Source organism: Bos grunniens, chromosome 7 (assembly GCF_055505025.1).
Source record: "Bos grunniens cultivar Pamir isolate PY7600 chromosome 7, Bosgru_T2T1.0, whole genome shotgun sequence".
Taxonomy (NCBI): Eukaryota; Metazoa; Chordata; class Mammalia; order Artiodactyla; family Bovidae; genus Bos; species Bos grunniens.
Genome location: NC_141171.1, coordinates 48,482,433 through 48,495,688, shown reverse-complemented (window position 1 = coordinate 48,495,688; position 13,256 = coordinate 48,482,433). Strand labels below are relative to the sequence as shown.

Below are 13,256 nucleotides of genomic sequence, written 5' to 3'. Positions count from 1 at the left end.
AGGCGTTCCGCGTTGTTTCTTATGTCAGAGAGAGAAAGAGAGAAAGTTAAGTTCACTGGACATCAGCATTGACTTGGAAGGAAACTTTGACTTTTGTATTCATTATAAAAATCATATAAGTTTATACACATATCCAAGCATTTGGCTTTGACTTCTGTTGGCACCATGTTTTCTTCACAGAAGGCGGTCCTTATGGGGGTCCTATGGGTGACATGATTCTCAGGGGGGGTGGACAGAGGGGTTCTGTGTGCTGCTGCTTGGCACGGTAATCGTTACTTTTATCCCCCATCATAAGCTCTTCTCATGAGTGGTGTGGTGGCTCCAAGTATCTCCTTTGTTGTGAGACTCACCTAGATTGAAATCCAGACTTACCAGCTGTGTGACCACGGACAGGTTACTCAACATCAATTTCCTCATGAATTAATTCATATCAAACTGATCTCTGTATCAGTTACCTCCGTGGTGAATTAGAATAATAGTACATTATTCTGCAGGTTGGGTGATGTCACTGTCTCAGTTGTCATCCCCCTGTTGGGATGATGCTTTATGTAATAAAATACTCTTTTCTTCCCTTTTCCCCCTTCAGTTCTTCTCTCCCCTTCTCCATTTTCTTCCTCTCCTCCATCCCTCTTTTGAAGGGAAATCAATTTCTTGGTGAAAATGCAGAGTGAGGGTCCTTGCCTTCAGCATCCCAGAGAAGCCGGGGAATGGGGGAAGGCACTGAATAAAAGTTGTAAGAAAGGGACACTGACTGATAACATTTTGCGGCCTGTGATTTTATGACGACTCTTTTCACAGCTGCTCTAGTGGACGCATCTTAGTGCATTCATGTCAAATGATCAGGATGTGTAAATTAGCTATGTTGGACTTACCAGTTGGCTCCTAGTGTCTCATTTTGGGCATGAATGGTGGTGGAGGAGGGGGAGGGAGGAGGGGGTGTTAAAGTTCTTCCCCGCCACTGCCATTCCAGGCCCGAACAGTACATCCTTAACTCTTACATCTCAGAGGCAAGAGTGCTGTCATCTCCCAGGGCTGGAAACTTGCTCTTGCCTCCGGCGATGGTCATGACTCATTGTCTCCCTGATGTAGAGATTCTCCAGGAAGCAGGAGACTGTGCCTTTTGTAGACTGCTGAATGACAGGCTGCAGTGGTGGTGGCCTGCAGGCACAGGCAGTCTGCATTGATTCACAGCTTATCTCAGGGACAGCCCCGGAAGACAAATGACGTTCAGGAGAAGCTGAGGGCCCTGGCATGTGAGTGGTAGAGGCTGGGGCTGGTGCTTCTTTTCAAAGGAAGCAGGATAGGAAATGGAAAGCACATCTCCTTTGGATGTAGACAGCCCTGATTTTGAGCCCTGGCTTTGCCATTTATTAGCCATGTATTGTCAGAAAGCTACTTATCCATTTCAAATCCATTTTCTCATCTTTACCTTCCTCTTTCACTTAATATGACTTCCCTGGTGGCACAGAGGTTGAAGCGTCTGCCTGCAATGTGGGAGATCTGGGTTCAATCCCTGGGTTGGGAAGATCCCCTGGAGAAGGAAATGGCAACCCACTCCAGTATTCTTGCCTGGAGAATCCCGTGGATGGAGCTTGGTGAGCTACAGTCCACGGGTCACAAAGAGTTGGACACAACTGAGCGACTTCACTTTCACTTTCACTTAATATACCATAAACATCTACCTAGGTTAATACATATAAACCTACTTATTCCTTTATAGTAGCTGGACAATATTTCATAAATGGATGTCTTGTGATTAGGATAACCATTTCCCTGTAGATGGTGTTGTGGACTAAATACTTATGTCATAATCCTCGTTGTGGCTGTATTAGGAGAGGGAGTCTTTAAGGAAGTAATTAAGGTGAAATGAGGTCCTAAGGGTGGCACCCTGATACAATAGAACAGGGGTCATTATCAAAGGAGGCATCAGGGAGCTTGTTGCTCTGTGAGTCCACCTAGAGAAACCCATGTGAGGACACAGTGAAAAGTCTGCAAGCCAGGAAGAGGGCCCTCACCAGAAACTGACCAGACTGGGGCTCTTATCTCAGCCTGTCAGCCTCCAGAACTGTGAGAAAATAAACTTCTGGTATTCAAGGCCACCCAATCTCTGGTATTTTGTAGCAACCTGAGTGGATGGATATAGATGAACATTCAAGTTGTTTAGATTTTCCCCTTATTGTAGACCATAAAGATATGTTTTGCCTAACACTTTCATCTACTAGGTCATTGGATATTTCTTTTTGCCCTTCTTTCCATTTATTATTAAAATTTTCATATGTATCAAAAGTTGAGGGAATGATAAACACCTGTCTTACCTATGTTTTATGGTTGTTAGCAATTAAATACGTGGTTGAAAAATTGCCCTCTAAAAAGGCTTTTCATATTTTATACCATCTCCTGCACACACACACAGACTACTGTAAGAGAGAGGATACTTTTAGTTACAATGTCTTCAAATCCTTGGATTGAAAGGGAAAGAAAAAATCTTTTCCCAGGAGAGTATTTCTGGTTGGAAGCACCTTTTTATTCTCTTCCTCTTTGTCCTTATCTGTCCTATGGCCCTGCCCACTTCCATCCTCCAGTTTTTAGGCACACACATCCCGCCTTTTGTATTACTCACCTGTCCTGTTTAGACACACAGCCAATAGCCCCTTTGTTCCATCTCAAAGAGCATGGCAAACCCTTGATATGAAAGCTGAGAACAGAGACAGAGTCTTTCCAGTCTACCATTCTTCCCTGGTTCCAGCAAAATCCTATGGGTGGAATCTTCTGTTTTGTATTCAGTGAGGCTATGTCATCAGCTAGTAAACAAGCCCCTCTGGAGAGGTAGGGGAAGCAAGATGCATGCACGGGTTACCATGGGGACAGACAAGCCGTAATAAATGTTCGGGACCTTAGCTTGACAAGGTTTTAGCAGTTTGGAGTAATTTCATTGTCAATCATCCATTAAGTCACTCCTAATGAATCACTGGGAGTGTCTTTGTTCTTCAGAATGAACCTCACATGAGCATGGTTTGGGCAGAGAGCAAGCTTAAAAGGAGCAGGGAGACAGCAAACAGTCATTAATTTGTCAACTCGTTGAGAATTGAGTGGCCTTTTGTCAGAGGAAGTTTCCACAAGTCACCGGAGAGGACCATGATTTCACATGGTGGTTTCAGATGAAATCTTGACTTCTTGGTTTCACCAGGTAGCCTGGTTGCCTTCCAGAATCCTGTGCAGCTTCATGGCCCCAGGGAAGGGGGTCATGGAGGTTCCTCAGAGGAGGAAACGGGGCACTAAGAGTTGCCCACTGGGCCCTCCACTCTGACACTGCCTCTCATTTGCAGGGTGAGAGTGTGCAGTGTGTCTGTTCTTATCAATGTCCACTCTCCATGTAAAATGTATATAAAAGGTTTTCTCTTCCTACCCCCTCTCCACCAGCTTCAGCACAGGAGGGTGTGCATGCTTGTCATCACTATGCAACTTGGTAGCCATGGCCCCCCAGAGTCCTCATTGTGGTTTCAAGGCCCCCCATGATGACACTGCCATCTCATCCCATGCCTGCTCTAGCCTGCTTCCAGCCTGATGAAATGTTGCCATTCCCCAGACTTGCCACCATTTCTCTTACATCTGAAAAGGGAGTTTCTTTTTCCCTGGAGTGTTCTTCCTCATGCTACTACCTGGGTTAAACCCACTTTTCCATAGATAACAGTCTGTCCGGGAAGTCTCACCTAACCCACTGAAAGGCTGGATGCAGTACCTTCCTTATCTCCCATAGTGTACAAAACTTAAGTCTTGTTTTACCTGTCTCCTCTGTTGAGCTGTGAGCTTCCGGAGGGCAGGAATGACATCCTGTTCACTCTAGAATTGCCAGCCTAAAATTTGCTCTGCAAATGTTAACAGAGTAAATAAATCCTAGTATATGTCACATCTCCAGGTAACTCTCAGGACCCATTGTTAAGCCCACAGAATGGAACATCCTCTCATCCCAGCATCTTTGAGGTGGTACCCTGCTCTGCTCTTCCAGGTGTTATAACCATTTGCCAGTGAGCTTATAGGATGTGCCCAAGAACAGCAAAAAGACTTGATTTAGAGTTTTAAAATCAACATAGCTAATTAAAAATTAACTCATACTGAAAAATAAGTTCTGAAACAATTACAATAATTAAAATATCACTACCTTAATTGATACCAAGCAATGAGGTTAAAAAATAAAATTAATTAAAAAAAAAAAAAAAACCTTACATGAAGCCTGTAATTAACTGACTTTTGAATTTGATGTTTTCCAGCTTGACAAATTTGTTTCAATTAATTCATTCTTTTTTTCCTTTGAAAAATGTTTTGTAAAAATTACTGAGAAAATTAACTGGACACGTATCCTATGCCAGTTGACACTTGATTGGTTTTCATGAATGGGCAGGAAAGATGCAATTAACCTTCCATGGGTACTTGTTGGGCATACTGTCTTGCTTGAATCCACATGAGTCCTGCAGGTATTTGATAGAAACGGAGGTGGCAGGGCTTTGGCATCTTGTGGGGATTGCAGAGTCTTATCACCAGGCATGCGCTGGGGAGAGAGAAACTTGGAGCACAGTCTGTAGAAACCATTAGCACCTTGACAAGGAGGCTTCTGCCCCTGGTCAGGGTTGTCGCTCCCTCTCAGCCCTCTGCCACTACCCCCTCCCCTGCGTGGCTTCCCTACACCTTATTAAAGGGCCTCTCGAATACTACTTATTATTCTGGTCTCCGATTATTTCCTCTAGAAAGTGGAGCCGCACCGCCCTGCCCAGTACAGGTGTGGGTGCCTGTCAGTCTCCACAGCCTCAGGGGTGCTGGAAAGAGCATATTGGAGAGGCAGCATTTACATGGAAGTGGCACGCTCCATCACCATCTTTATCCCCATTCAATCCTGAGTCTGCTGTTTTTCAAAAACAAGATGCGTCCTGGTGATTAAATAAACACCGACAGCTTGATTTGTTACTGTTTTGTTGTTCTGTGAAGTTCATTTACTCTAAATAATTCCCATACATGTTTGAAGTATTCAGAACCTGGTAATTAATTTTTAGCAGTCTTGATTTCTATATGCAAATTGTTAAGTAAGTGTGCATATAGAGTTAAATAGCTGATGATTTTTATTTAGTAGTATTTCTGGTTGGAGTTTTTTTAATTTTAATTTTTTTTTTTTTTAAGAAATGTTAGCTTCAAGAATTGGAGGAGCGGGGATTTCCCTGATAGTCCACAGGTTAAGACTCCATGCTTCCAAAGAAGCGGGGTGCAGTTTCAGTCCCTGGTCTGGGAACTAGGGACTGTGTGCACTATGCTGCACTACGTGGCCAAAAGAAATAAAGAGCTATCGTAAAAAAATTACAAAAAAGAAAACAAAATAAGTGGAGTAGGGTGATCTGTCAGTTCAGTTCAGTCGCTCAGTCATGTCCAACTCTTTGTGACCCCATGAACCGCAGCACACCAGGCCTGCCTGTCCATCACCAACTCCCAGAGTCCACCCAAACCCATGTCCATTGAGTTGGTAATGCCATCCAACCATCTCATCCTCTGTCGTCCCCCTCTCCTCCTGCCCTCGATCTTAGTATTAGCTTAATTTAGGCAGAGTAACAGATGGCACGGAGAAGGCAATGGCACCCCACTCCAGTACTCTTGCCTGGAAAATCCCATGGACGGAGGAGCCTGGTAGGCTGCAGTCCATGGGGTCGCTAAGAGTCGGACACGACTGAGTGACTTCACTTTCACTTTTCACTTTCATGCATTGGAGAAGGAAATGGCAACCCACTCCAGTGTTCTTGCCTGGAGAATCCCAGGGATGGTGGAGCCTGATGGGCTGCCGTCTATGGGGTCGCACAGAGTCAGACACGACTGAAGCGACTTAGCAGCAGCAGCAGCAGCAACAGATGGCAAGGTTGCAGAAAGAAAATTGACGGCCACTGACCATGTAACTCCTTTGAGGGGTTGCTGCCTTCAGAGAGGGTAGGCAGAGGGCACAATTGCCTATGGTGGGCAGCCTCCTATTCTTGGGGGGATATTGAGGCCATGTGACCCAGCCTTGACAGCACCAGCCCCCCTGGATACCCCTTGCTTTTATTCCTGAAGGCTCAGTCTGCCCTGGAGGCCTCTCAAGAGCAGGTGCATCTGGGCTCAATACTTGGTGTGAGATAGGGCCCCACATCAGCCTTTTTGTATAATATAATTTTTGTATTTATTCTTTATATGCTGGGTCTTCGTTGCCGTGAGGGCTTTCCTCTAGTTGGAGAGAGCAGGGGCTCCTCTTCCGTTGTTGTGTGGGTTCCCATTGCGGCGGCTTCTCTTGTTGCAGAGCAGGGGCTGCAGGCGTGCAGGCTCAGTAGTTGTGGTGCACGGGCTGAGTTGCTCCCTGGGATATGGAATCTTCCTGGATCAGGGATCGAACCTGTGTCTCCTGCATTGGCAAGCAGATTCTTTACCACTGAGCCACCAGGGAAGCCCCACATCAACCTTTTTTAGGAGACTCTGGGTGCTTTTCATGCCACTGGCGTATCGTGTTGAGGAGTTTGGGTTCTGGAGTCAGCCGACTAGGTGTCATTTACTGAACGTTCCTCTCGTCTGCTTTGTACAATGGGCACAGGAATAGCAGACACCGCCGTGGGTGTTTGTGTGAGAATTAAGTACAGTAATCCAATTAGAGGGCTTAGTTCACTGCCTGCATGTCAAAAGCACTGGATACATGTGAGCTATCGTTCTGGTTATTATGAAGGCTTATTATTCACTCTGGGAATGAAATCCAGACACACAAAATAACAGACACCTATGAGGCACTTAACATGTTCCCAGGTTTGTTGGCAGCACTTATAAAGATGGACTTATTTCATCTTGATGACAACCTAAAGCAATAGGAGGGACTGCTGTTATCCCATTTCACAGAAGAGGAACCTGAGGTGTAGGAGGTTAGGAAGCAGTGGAGGCAGCATTCACTTGGATCACTGTGTCTAGAGGCTGTACTCCTTCCTGCTCCGCTCAGCGGACTCACTTTCCTTGAGATCTCACTATTCACTGGGGTCCTCTGGACCCCACTGTGGATGGTGCGTGTCTGTGAAACTGGCTGCAAAAGCTAAAAGAAGCTTAAGTTGGGCGATAAGGCTTGTCATATAGTCCTGCATATTTTGACATCCATTGCCTTGGCCAGCCTGGTGTTCTCCATCTATGATATCCACTCCAGTGGCAATCCCAAAGGGTCTACGATGCTTGGCACCTGTCAGGGAAATACTTCACTTGGTTCCTGTGGCCAGGGCTGCCAGGGGCCTGGTCCCCACATTTCTTCAGGGGTCTGATCCCCATATTTCTTCAGGTCCCTAAGTGTCTGTCTTCACCTGTGGTGACTGGGAGTGTGAGAAGGGCAGTAAAGGACTGGCATGGTCATTCTCAGCGGTCACCCAGTTGTCATGCACTGTTAGCTCTGTGCTGTGTGTGTCTTGGAGAACAAGTCACAGCTGGCTGGACTGGAGCCCTAGGTGGGGGTTGGAGGGCAGTGCACTGGTGACGGCCGCTGTCCTGAAATGCACTGGCCTCCTGGCTCCTCATGAGGACATCCCAGGAAGCCAGAGAATTCCACCTGGAGCCAGGAAGTTCCTGCTGCAAGTTTCTGGAAAGCCAGCCTGGGAAGGCTCTGAGGCCAGACACAGGCCCCTGCCACTCACTTCCCAGAGGGGACGCCCTTAGTTTAAGAGCTCAGAGTGAGCTCCCTGTCCCTGTAGCATCTCTCTCTCTTGCAGTCCATTTCCTGCTGCTAAACACCAGGCAGCCGGGCACACCCACTGGGGAGTAGGCTCCACCAGGTGACTCCCCTGGGACCAAGGCCTGGGTCTCATTGCTCAGCTGACTGGCCTACAAATGCACCTGGTTTCTGTTTGCAGAAGCTGAAGCTGTTGCAGTGGAGGGAGCCTCCCTGAGCAGTTCAAGCCCCAGGAAGAAATACCTTCAGAAGTCGTGTGTTCAGGTCCCTTGTGGAGTTCCCTGGGGCCATTGGAAGAAAATGATTGAGATTCTAGGCCTGGGTAGCCTGACAGGAATCCTTACTTCCTGTAAGAGCAGAGTGTTCATGATTGCTGAGGGGCCCCAGGGTTGAGGGGGCATGGTATTAATATTTCTTAGAGTCGTTTTTCTTTCCCTGCTCAGAATGCAGGTTTTTTTAACGGAGCGTGTGTTGGGGGAGGATGTGGGAGCGTGAGCTCGCCTGGCTGTGGAGGGCAGCCGTGACAGACTGACCACCTGATGGGCTTTCTGGCCCGGGAGCTGGGACATGGAGCTGTTGCTTTTGTTTTGCAGAGAGCTCCCTGTGGCCTCTGCTCTGAGGAGCATGTGCACCTCAACCTGTGGGGTGCTGCCTAGCCAGGGGCCGGCTACTCTGCCTGTTCTAGAAAGTGCTGCCGTTAAGATGTGCTGACTCTGACCACCCTTCTCCAGTGACTCATGAATCCACACCACCTGTGTTATTCCCACCCGCAAAGCCCACACTTTCTAGTCAGATGGAATATCTGAGGGCTCCCCAGACATGCCTCCCCACCCTGGAGTAGGCCTGACTGCTCTGCCTAGCTTGCCTTTTCTCATTTTGCTTTTTACCATCCCGCCCATCCCTCAAGATCCAACTCACATGTTAATGCTTCATTAATCCTTGCCCCAGAAATTGATCTCTCTTATTCTTTCAAGCTCTGTTATCATTTTATATGCCTGTCATGGCCCTTGTTTAATTCTCCCCTGCACAATAAATATTTATGTGTCAGCTTTTTTTCCCCCACCCAATTATCTCACGAGTTTGTATGGCTCATAACTATCTTGTACATCCTGAAGTTCTTCACAAAACTTAAAATAGGCTGATGGATGCTCACAGTGCGTGTTGATGGAACTGAAGGCAAAACTGTCCTCCTCTGGGACATCGCATATTACAGGAAATAAGTGAAATTGGGCACAAAGTCATATAAAGGAGTGACAGACAAAGAACCAAAGAGTGCCGTGTAGCTTTTGGTCCTTGGAACACACAGGCTTCTAAATAAATTCCTGGCCAAGATGAAGATACTGAAACTCCCAAAGCACAAAAGAATCACTGTCCTGATGCTGAAGAAAAACACATGGCATAGACACAGAATTCCCCCTGGTTTGGGTTTTTAGTCTAATTCCCTCCAGCCTAAGTAAACAGTGCAGAGTGCAAACACGTGGTCTGTTTGTTTCCCACTTGTTTATTTGAGTATAAGTATAAATTAAATTTACCTGGAGGTCCTAACTCTTCTCCTCTTGCTTTTCTTGCCTCAGCCCTGGACCCAGCCAAAGATCCCTGCCTGAAGGTGAAATGCAGTCCTCACAAGGTGTGTGTGACCCAGGACTACCAGACCGCCCTGTGTGTCAGCCGCAAGCACCTGCTCCCCAGGTAACCAAGGGCCCCAAGGTATTCTCCAGCCACCAGATCTGGGGTACCTGACCTCTGGCTGGGGGATAGGGGGGAGGAGGAGACAGGTGTTTGATCTGTGTCTTATGTGGTACATGGTACATGCTGTCTTGCTATGGTATGCATCTCAGTTCTCAAACACATATGCAAAGAAAGTTAACCTTTTAATTTCCTTTGAATCAACTTTATCTGACTCTGAGCCCTCATCCAAGCAGATGAACAGAAAACCCCTTTCTGGTCATTGTGGGGCCGTTCCTCCTCCTTGGATGACTTCAGGATCCAGGAAGTTTCTCTTTAGTCTTCTGGTTGCCACAGACATCCTCCCCATGATAATCCTTGAAGGTCCCTTGAAGTCAGAGTTGGGAGTTTATCTGCTTCAGCACTCCATGGGATGTGGGAATCTTTGCCAGGCTGAGAGTCCTGGTTTGGGGTCCTGCTCCTCAAGACAGCCACACCAGAATTCCCTCCGAGAACGTGTCTTCCTGTTTCCTCAGGGCAAAGCACTTGATACCTGCTTCCTCAGCACAGGGGGAGGTCTCTCCCTTCATCTTCAGGGTTATTAAAGCCTTTGTCCTGTACCCTCCACCCATTCTGAGCATCTGCTGGGCTTTGTTGGTATTTAGTCACACAGTCGTGTCTGACTCTTTGCGACACCTTGGATTGCAGCACACCAGGCCTCCCTCTCCCTCACCATCTCCTGGAGTTTACCCGAGTTCATATTCATTGCATTGGTGATGCCATCCAGCCATCTCATCCTCTGATGCCCTCTTCTCCTTCTGAACTCAGTCTTTCCCAGCATCAAGGACTTTTCCAATGAATTGTCTGTTTGCATCAGATGACCAAAACACTGGAGCTTAGATTTTTACAAATGAGCCTTTGAATTCAGGCTACTTCTGCCTTCAGTCCTGCAGAAATACTTGAAGTAAGAACACACACACACACTCACGCATGCACACATGCACCCAACAAACTTTCTTCAAGAATGGGGTTGGATGGGATGCAGGTGGGAGAAAGGTGATTTCAGTGCCATTCCCACCCTTGTGCCTGTACTGACTCTAAAGTGGAGAGGTGCAGCAAGAGGCAGTGGAGTTACACACGCTTGAATTTGGCGACTTTATCAGCCATTTACCTACACTGCACCATAAACTCAGACAAAGAAGAGTAGCCTTTCTGATAAATCTGACTTGTTATAACATATGCCCTTTGGTTAGTTCCAATTTGACCCTGGGACCGTGCAGAATGAGTCCTATCCCATCTCTTAGTTCTTGAAGTCGGAGCAATGCTTGCCCCTGTGGCCGCTCTTTTGGGGACATGCTTTCAGTTCCCTCAGTTCCTAAGAACATGTGTGGGGAGCTCCTATGCTCTGGCAGGCAGTCCAGCAGTGAAGCGGTGCTTGGGAGTGGCCTGATAGCACAGGGCCCTGCAAACCCAGCACCTGCAGCTGCGGACCTGGTCTCTGTGATCACCTAACAACAGTCAAGTTTTGTCTCCATAAGACTGGGATTCAAGGTGTTATAATGTGCTTTGCTCTTCCCCAGTGTTCTCGCTGGAATTAAAGCCAGATCTCACCCCTGAACCCTATCTAGCATATGCCAGGCATTATGCTCAGGACCTGTAGCCTTGAATTCCTCCAGTGATTTTTTTCAAGTTGGTGCTTATTTTTGTCTTCATTCTAAAAATGAGAAAACTGAGGCAGAGAAAGGAGTTGGTCATTTGCTTGTATAGTTGTAAGTGGCAGCTGTGTCGAGGACTGTTGAGCTCCAAAGCTTATGTTTTTCGTCAGTACCATGCATGCTGCTGCTGCTGCTGCTGCTAAGTCGCTTCAGTCGTATCCGACTCTGTGTGACCCCATAGACGGCAGCCCCCAAGGCTCCCCCATCCCTGGCATTCTCCAGGCAAGAACATTGGAGTGGGTTGCCATTTCCTTCTCCAATGAATGAAAGTGAAAAGTGAAAGTGAAGTCGCTCAGTCGTGTCCGACTTCTAGGGACCCCATGGACTGCAGCCCACCAGGCCCCTCCATCCATGGTATTTTCCAGGCAAGAGTACTGGAGTGGGGTGCCATTGCTTTCTCTGAGTACCATGCATAGGCCACATCATTTGATCTGTTTTGTCTATCCACTCATTCCTTGTCATTTAACAAAAAGGTATTAGGTACCTACTATATGCCAGGCCTTTGTTTGGCTTTGAGGCTGCAGAGGTAAACAAGAGACCCTATTTCTCCTCTCAAGGAAAATCTAGATCACTACATGCAGGGTGGGATGTGAAAAACAATCATTTTTTGTTGTTCTTCAAAAGTCCTTCTAAGGCATATATACCGTGAGAAAGCTCTCCTAGATTCTCCTGCCACACAAGACTTCTTCATTCTCTGAAGGACAAACAGTGTGGTCTCTTTTGCTGCAAATACCAAATACTCCTTGGAATAGTGTTGTGTTGATCGACCATCTGGTTTTATGTGTGTGTGTGTGTGTGTAACATGGACAGTCCATTGCCTGTTTCCTCCTGGAATATAGCCCTGTCTGTAAGTCCCAGACAAGAGAGTTTTAGTTATAAGCTCAAATCTGTTTGAGACACAGGCAGAAACCTCACTGGTATTCAGGCATCAGTTCAGTTCAGTAGCTCAGTCATGTCTGACTCTTCATGACCCCATGAATCACAGCACGCCAGGCCTCCCTGTCCATCACCAACTCCCGGAGTTCACTCACGTCCATCGAGTCAGTGATGCCATCCAGCCATCTCATCCTCTGTCATCCCTTTCTCCTCCTGCCCCCAATCCCTCCCAGCATCAGAGTCTTTTCCAATGAGTCAACTCTTCCCATGAGGTGGCCAAAGCACTGGAGTTTCAGCCTCAGCATCATTCCCTCCAAAGAAATCCCAAGGCTGATCTCCTTCACAATGTACTGGTTGGATCTCCTTGCAGTCCAAGGGACTCTCAAGAGTCTTCTCCAACACCACAGTTCAAAAGCATCAATTCTTCGGCGCTCAGCCTTCTTCATAGTCCAACTCTGACATCCATACATGACCACAGGAAAAATCATAGCCTTGACTAGACGGACCTTTGTTGGCAAAGTAATGTCTCTGCTTTTGAATATGCTATCTAGGTTGGTCATAACTTTTCTTCCAAGGAGTAAGCGTCTTTTAATTTCATGGCTGCAATCACCATCTGCAGTGATTTTGGAGACCCCAAAAATATTTCCACTGTTTCTCCATCTATGTCCCATGAATGCGTGGGACCAGATGCCATGATCTTCGTTTTCTGAATGTTGAGCTTTAAGCCAACTTTTTCACTCTCCACTTTCACTTTCATCAAGAGTCTCTTTAGTTCTTCTCCACTTTCTGCCATAAGGGTGGTGTCATCTGCATATCTGAGGTTATTGATATTTCTCCCGGCAATCTTGATTGCAGCTTGTGTTTCTTCCAGTCCAGCGTTTCTCATGATGTACTCTGCATATAAGTTAAATAAGCAGGGTGACAATATACAACCTTGACGTACTCCTTTTCCTATTTGGAACCAGTCTGTTGTTCCATGTCCAGTTCTAACTGTTGCTTCCTGACCTGCATACAAATTTCTCAAGAGGCAGGTCAGGTGGTCTGGTATTCCCATCTCTTTCAGAATTTTCCACAGTTTATTGTGATCCACACAGTCAAAGGCTTTGGCATAGTCAATAAAGCAGAAATAGATGTTTTTCTGGAACTCTCTTGCTTTTTTGATGATCTAGCGATGTTGGCAATTTGATCTCTGGTTCCTCTGCCTTTTCTAAAACCAGCTTGAACATCAGGAAGTTCACGGTTCATATTGCTGAAGCCTGGCTTGGAGAATTTTGAGCATTACTTTACTAGCATGTGAGATG

The 13,256-nt window shown here is 46.7% G+C and overlaps 1 protein-coding gene across 3 annotated transcripts in view; it reads left to right on the top strand.

Moving 5' to 3' along the window:
- SPOCK1 (SPARC (osteonectin), cwcv and kazal like domains proteoglycan 1) overlaps positions 1 to 13,256 on the top strand; it is a 583,470-nt gene that overhangs the window by 369,652 nt on the left and 200,562 nt on the right. For all 3 annotated transcript variants that reach the window (XM_086411695.1, XM_086411694.1, XM_086411696.1), the window contains one exon: positions 9,274 to 9,388. In XM_086411695.1, coding sequence (XP_086267821.1) covers positions 9,274 to 9,388 — 115 coding nt within the window. The remainder of the gene's footprint in view (positions 1 to 9,273; positions 9,389 to 13,256) is intronic.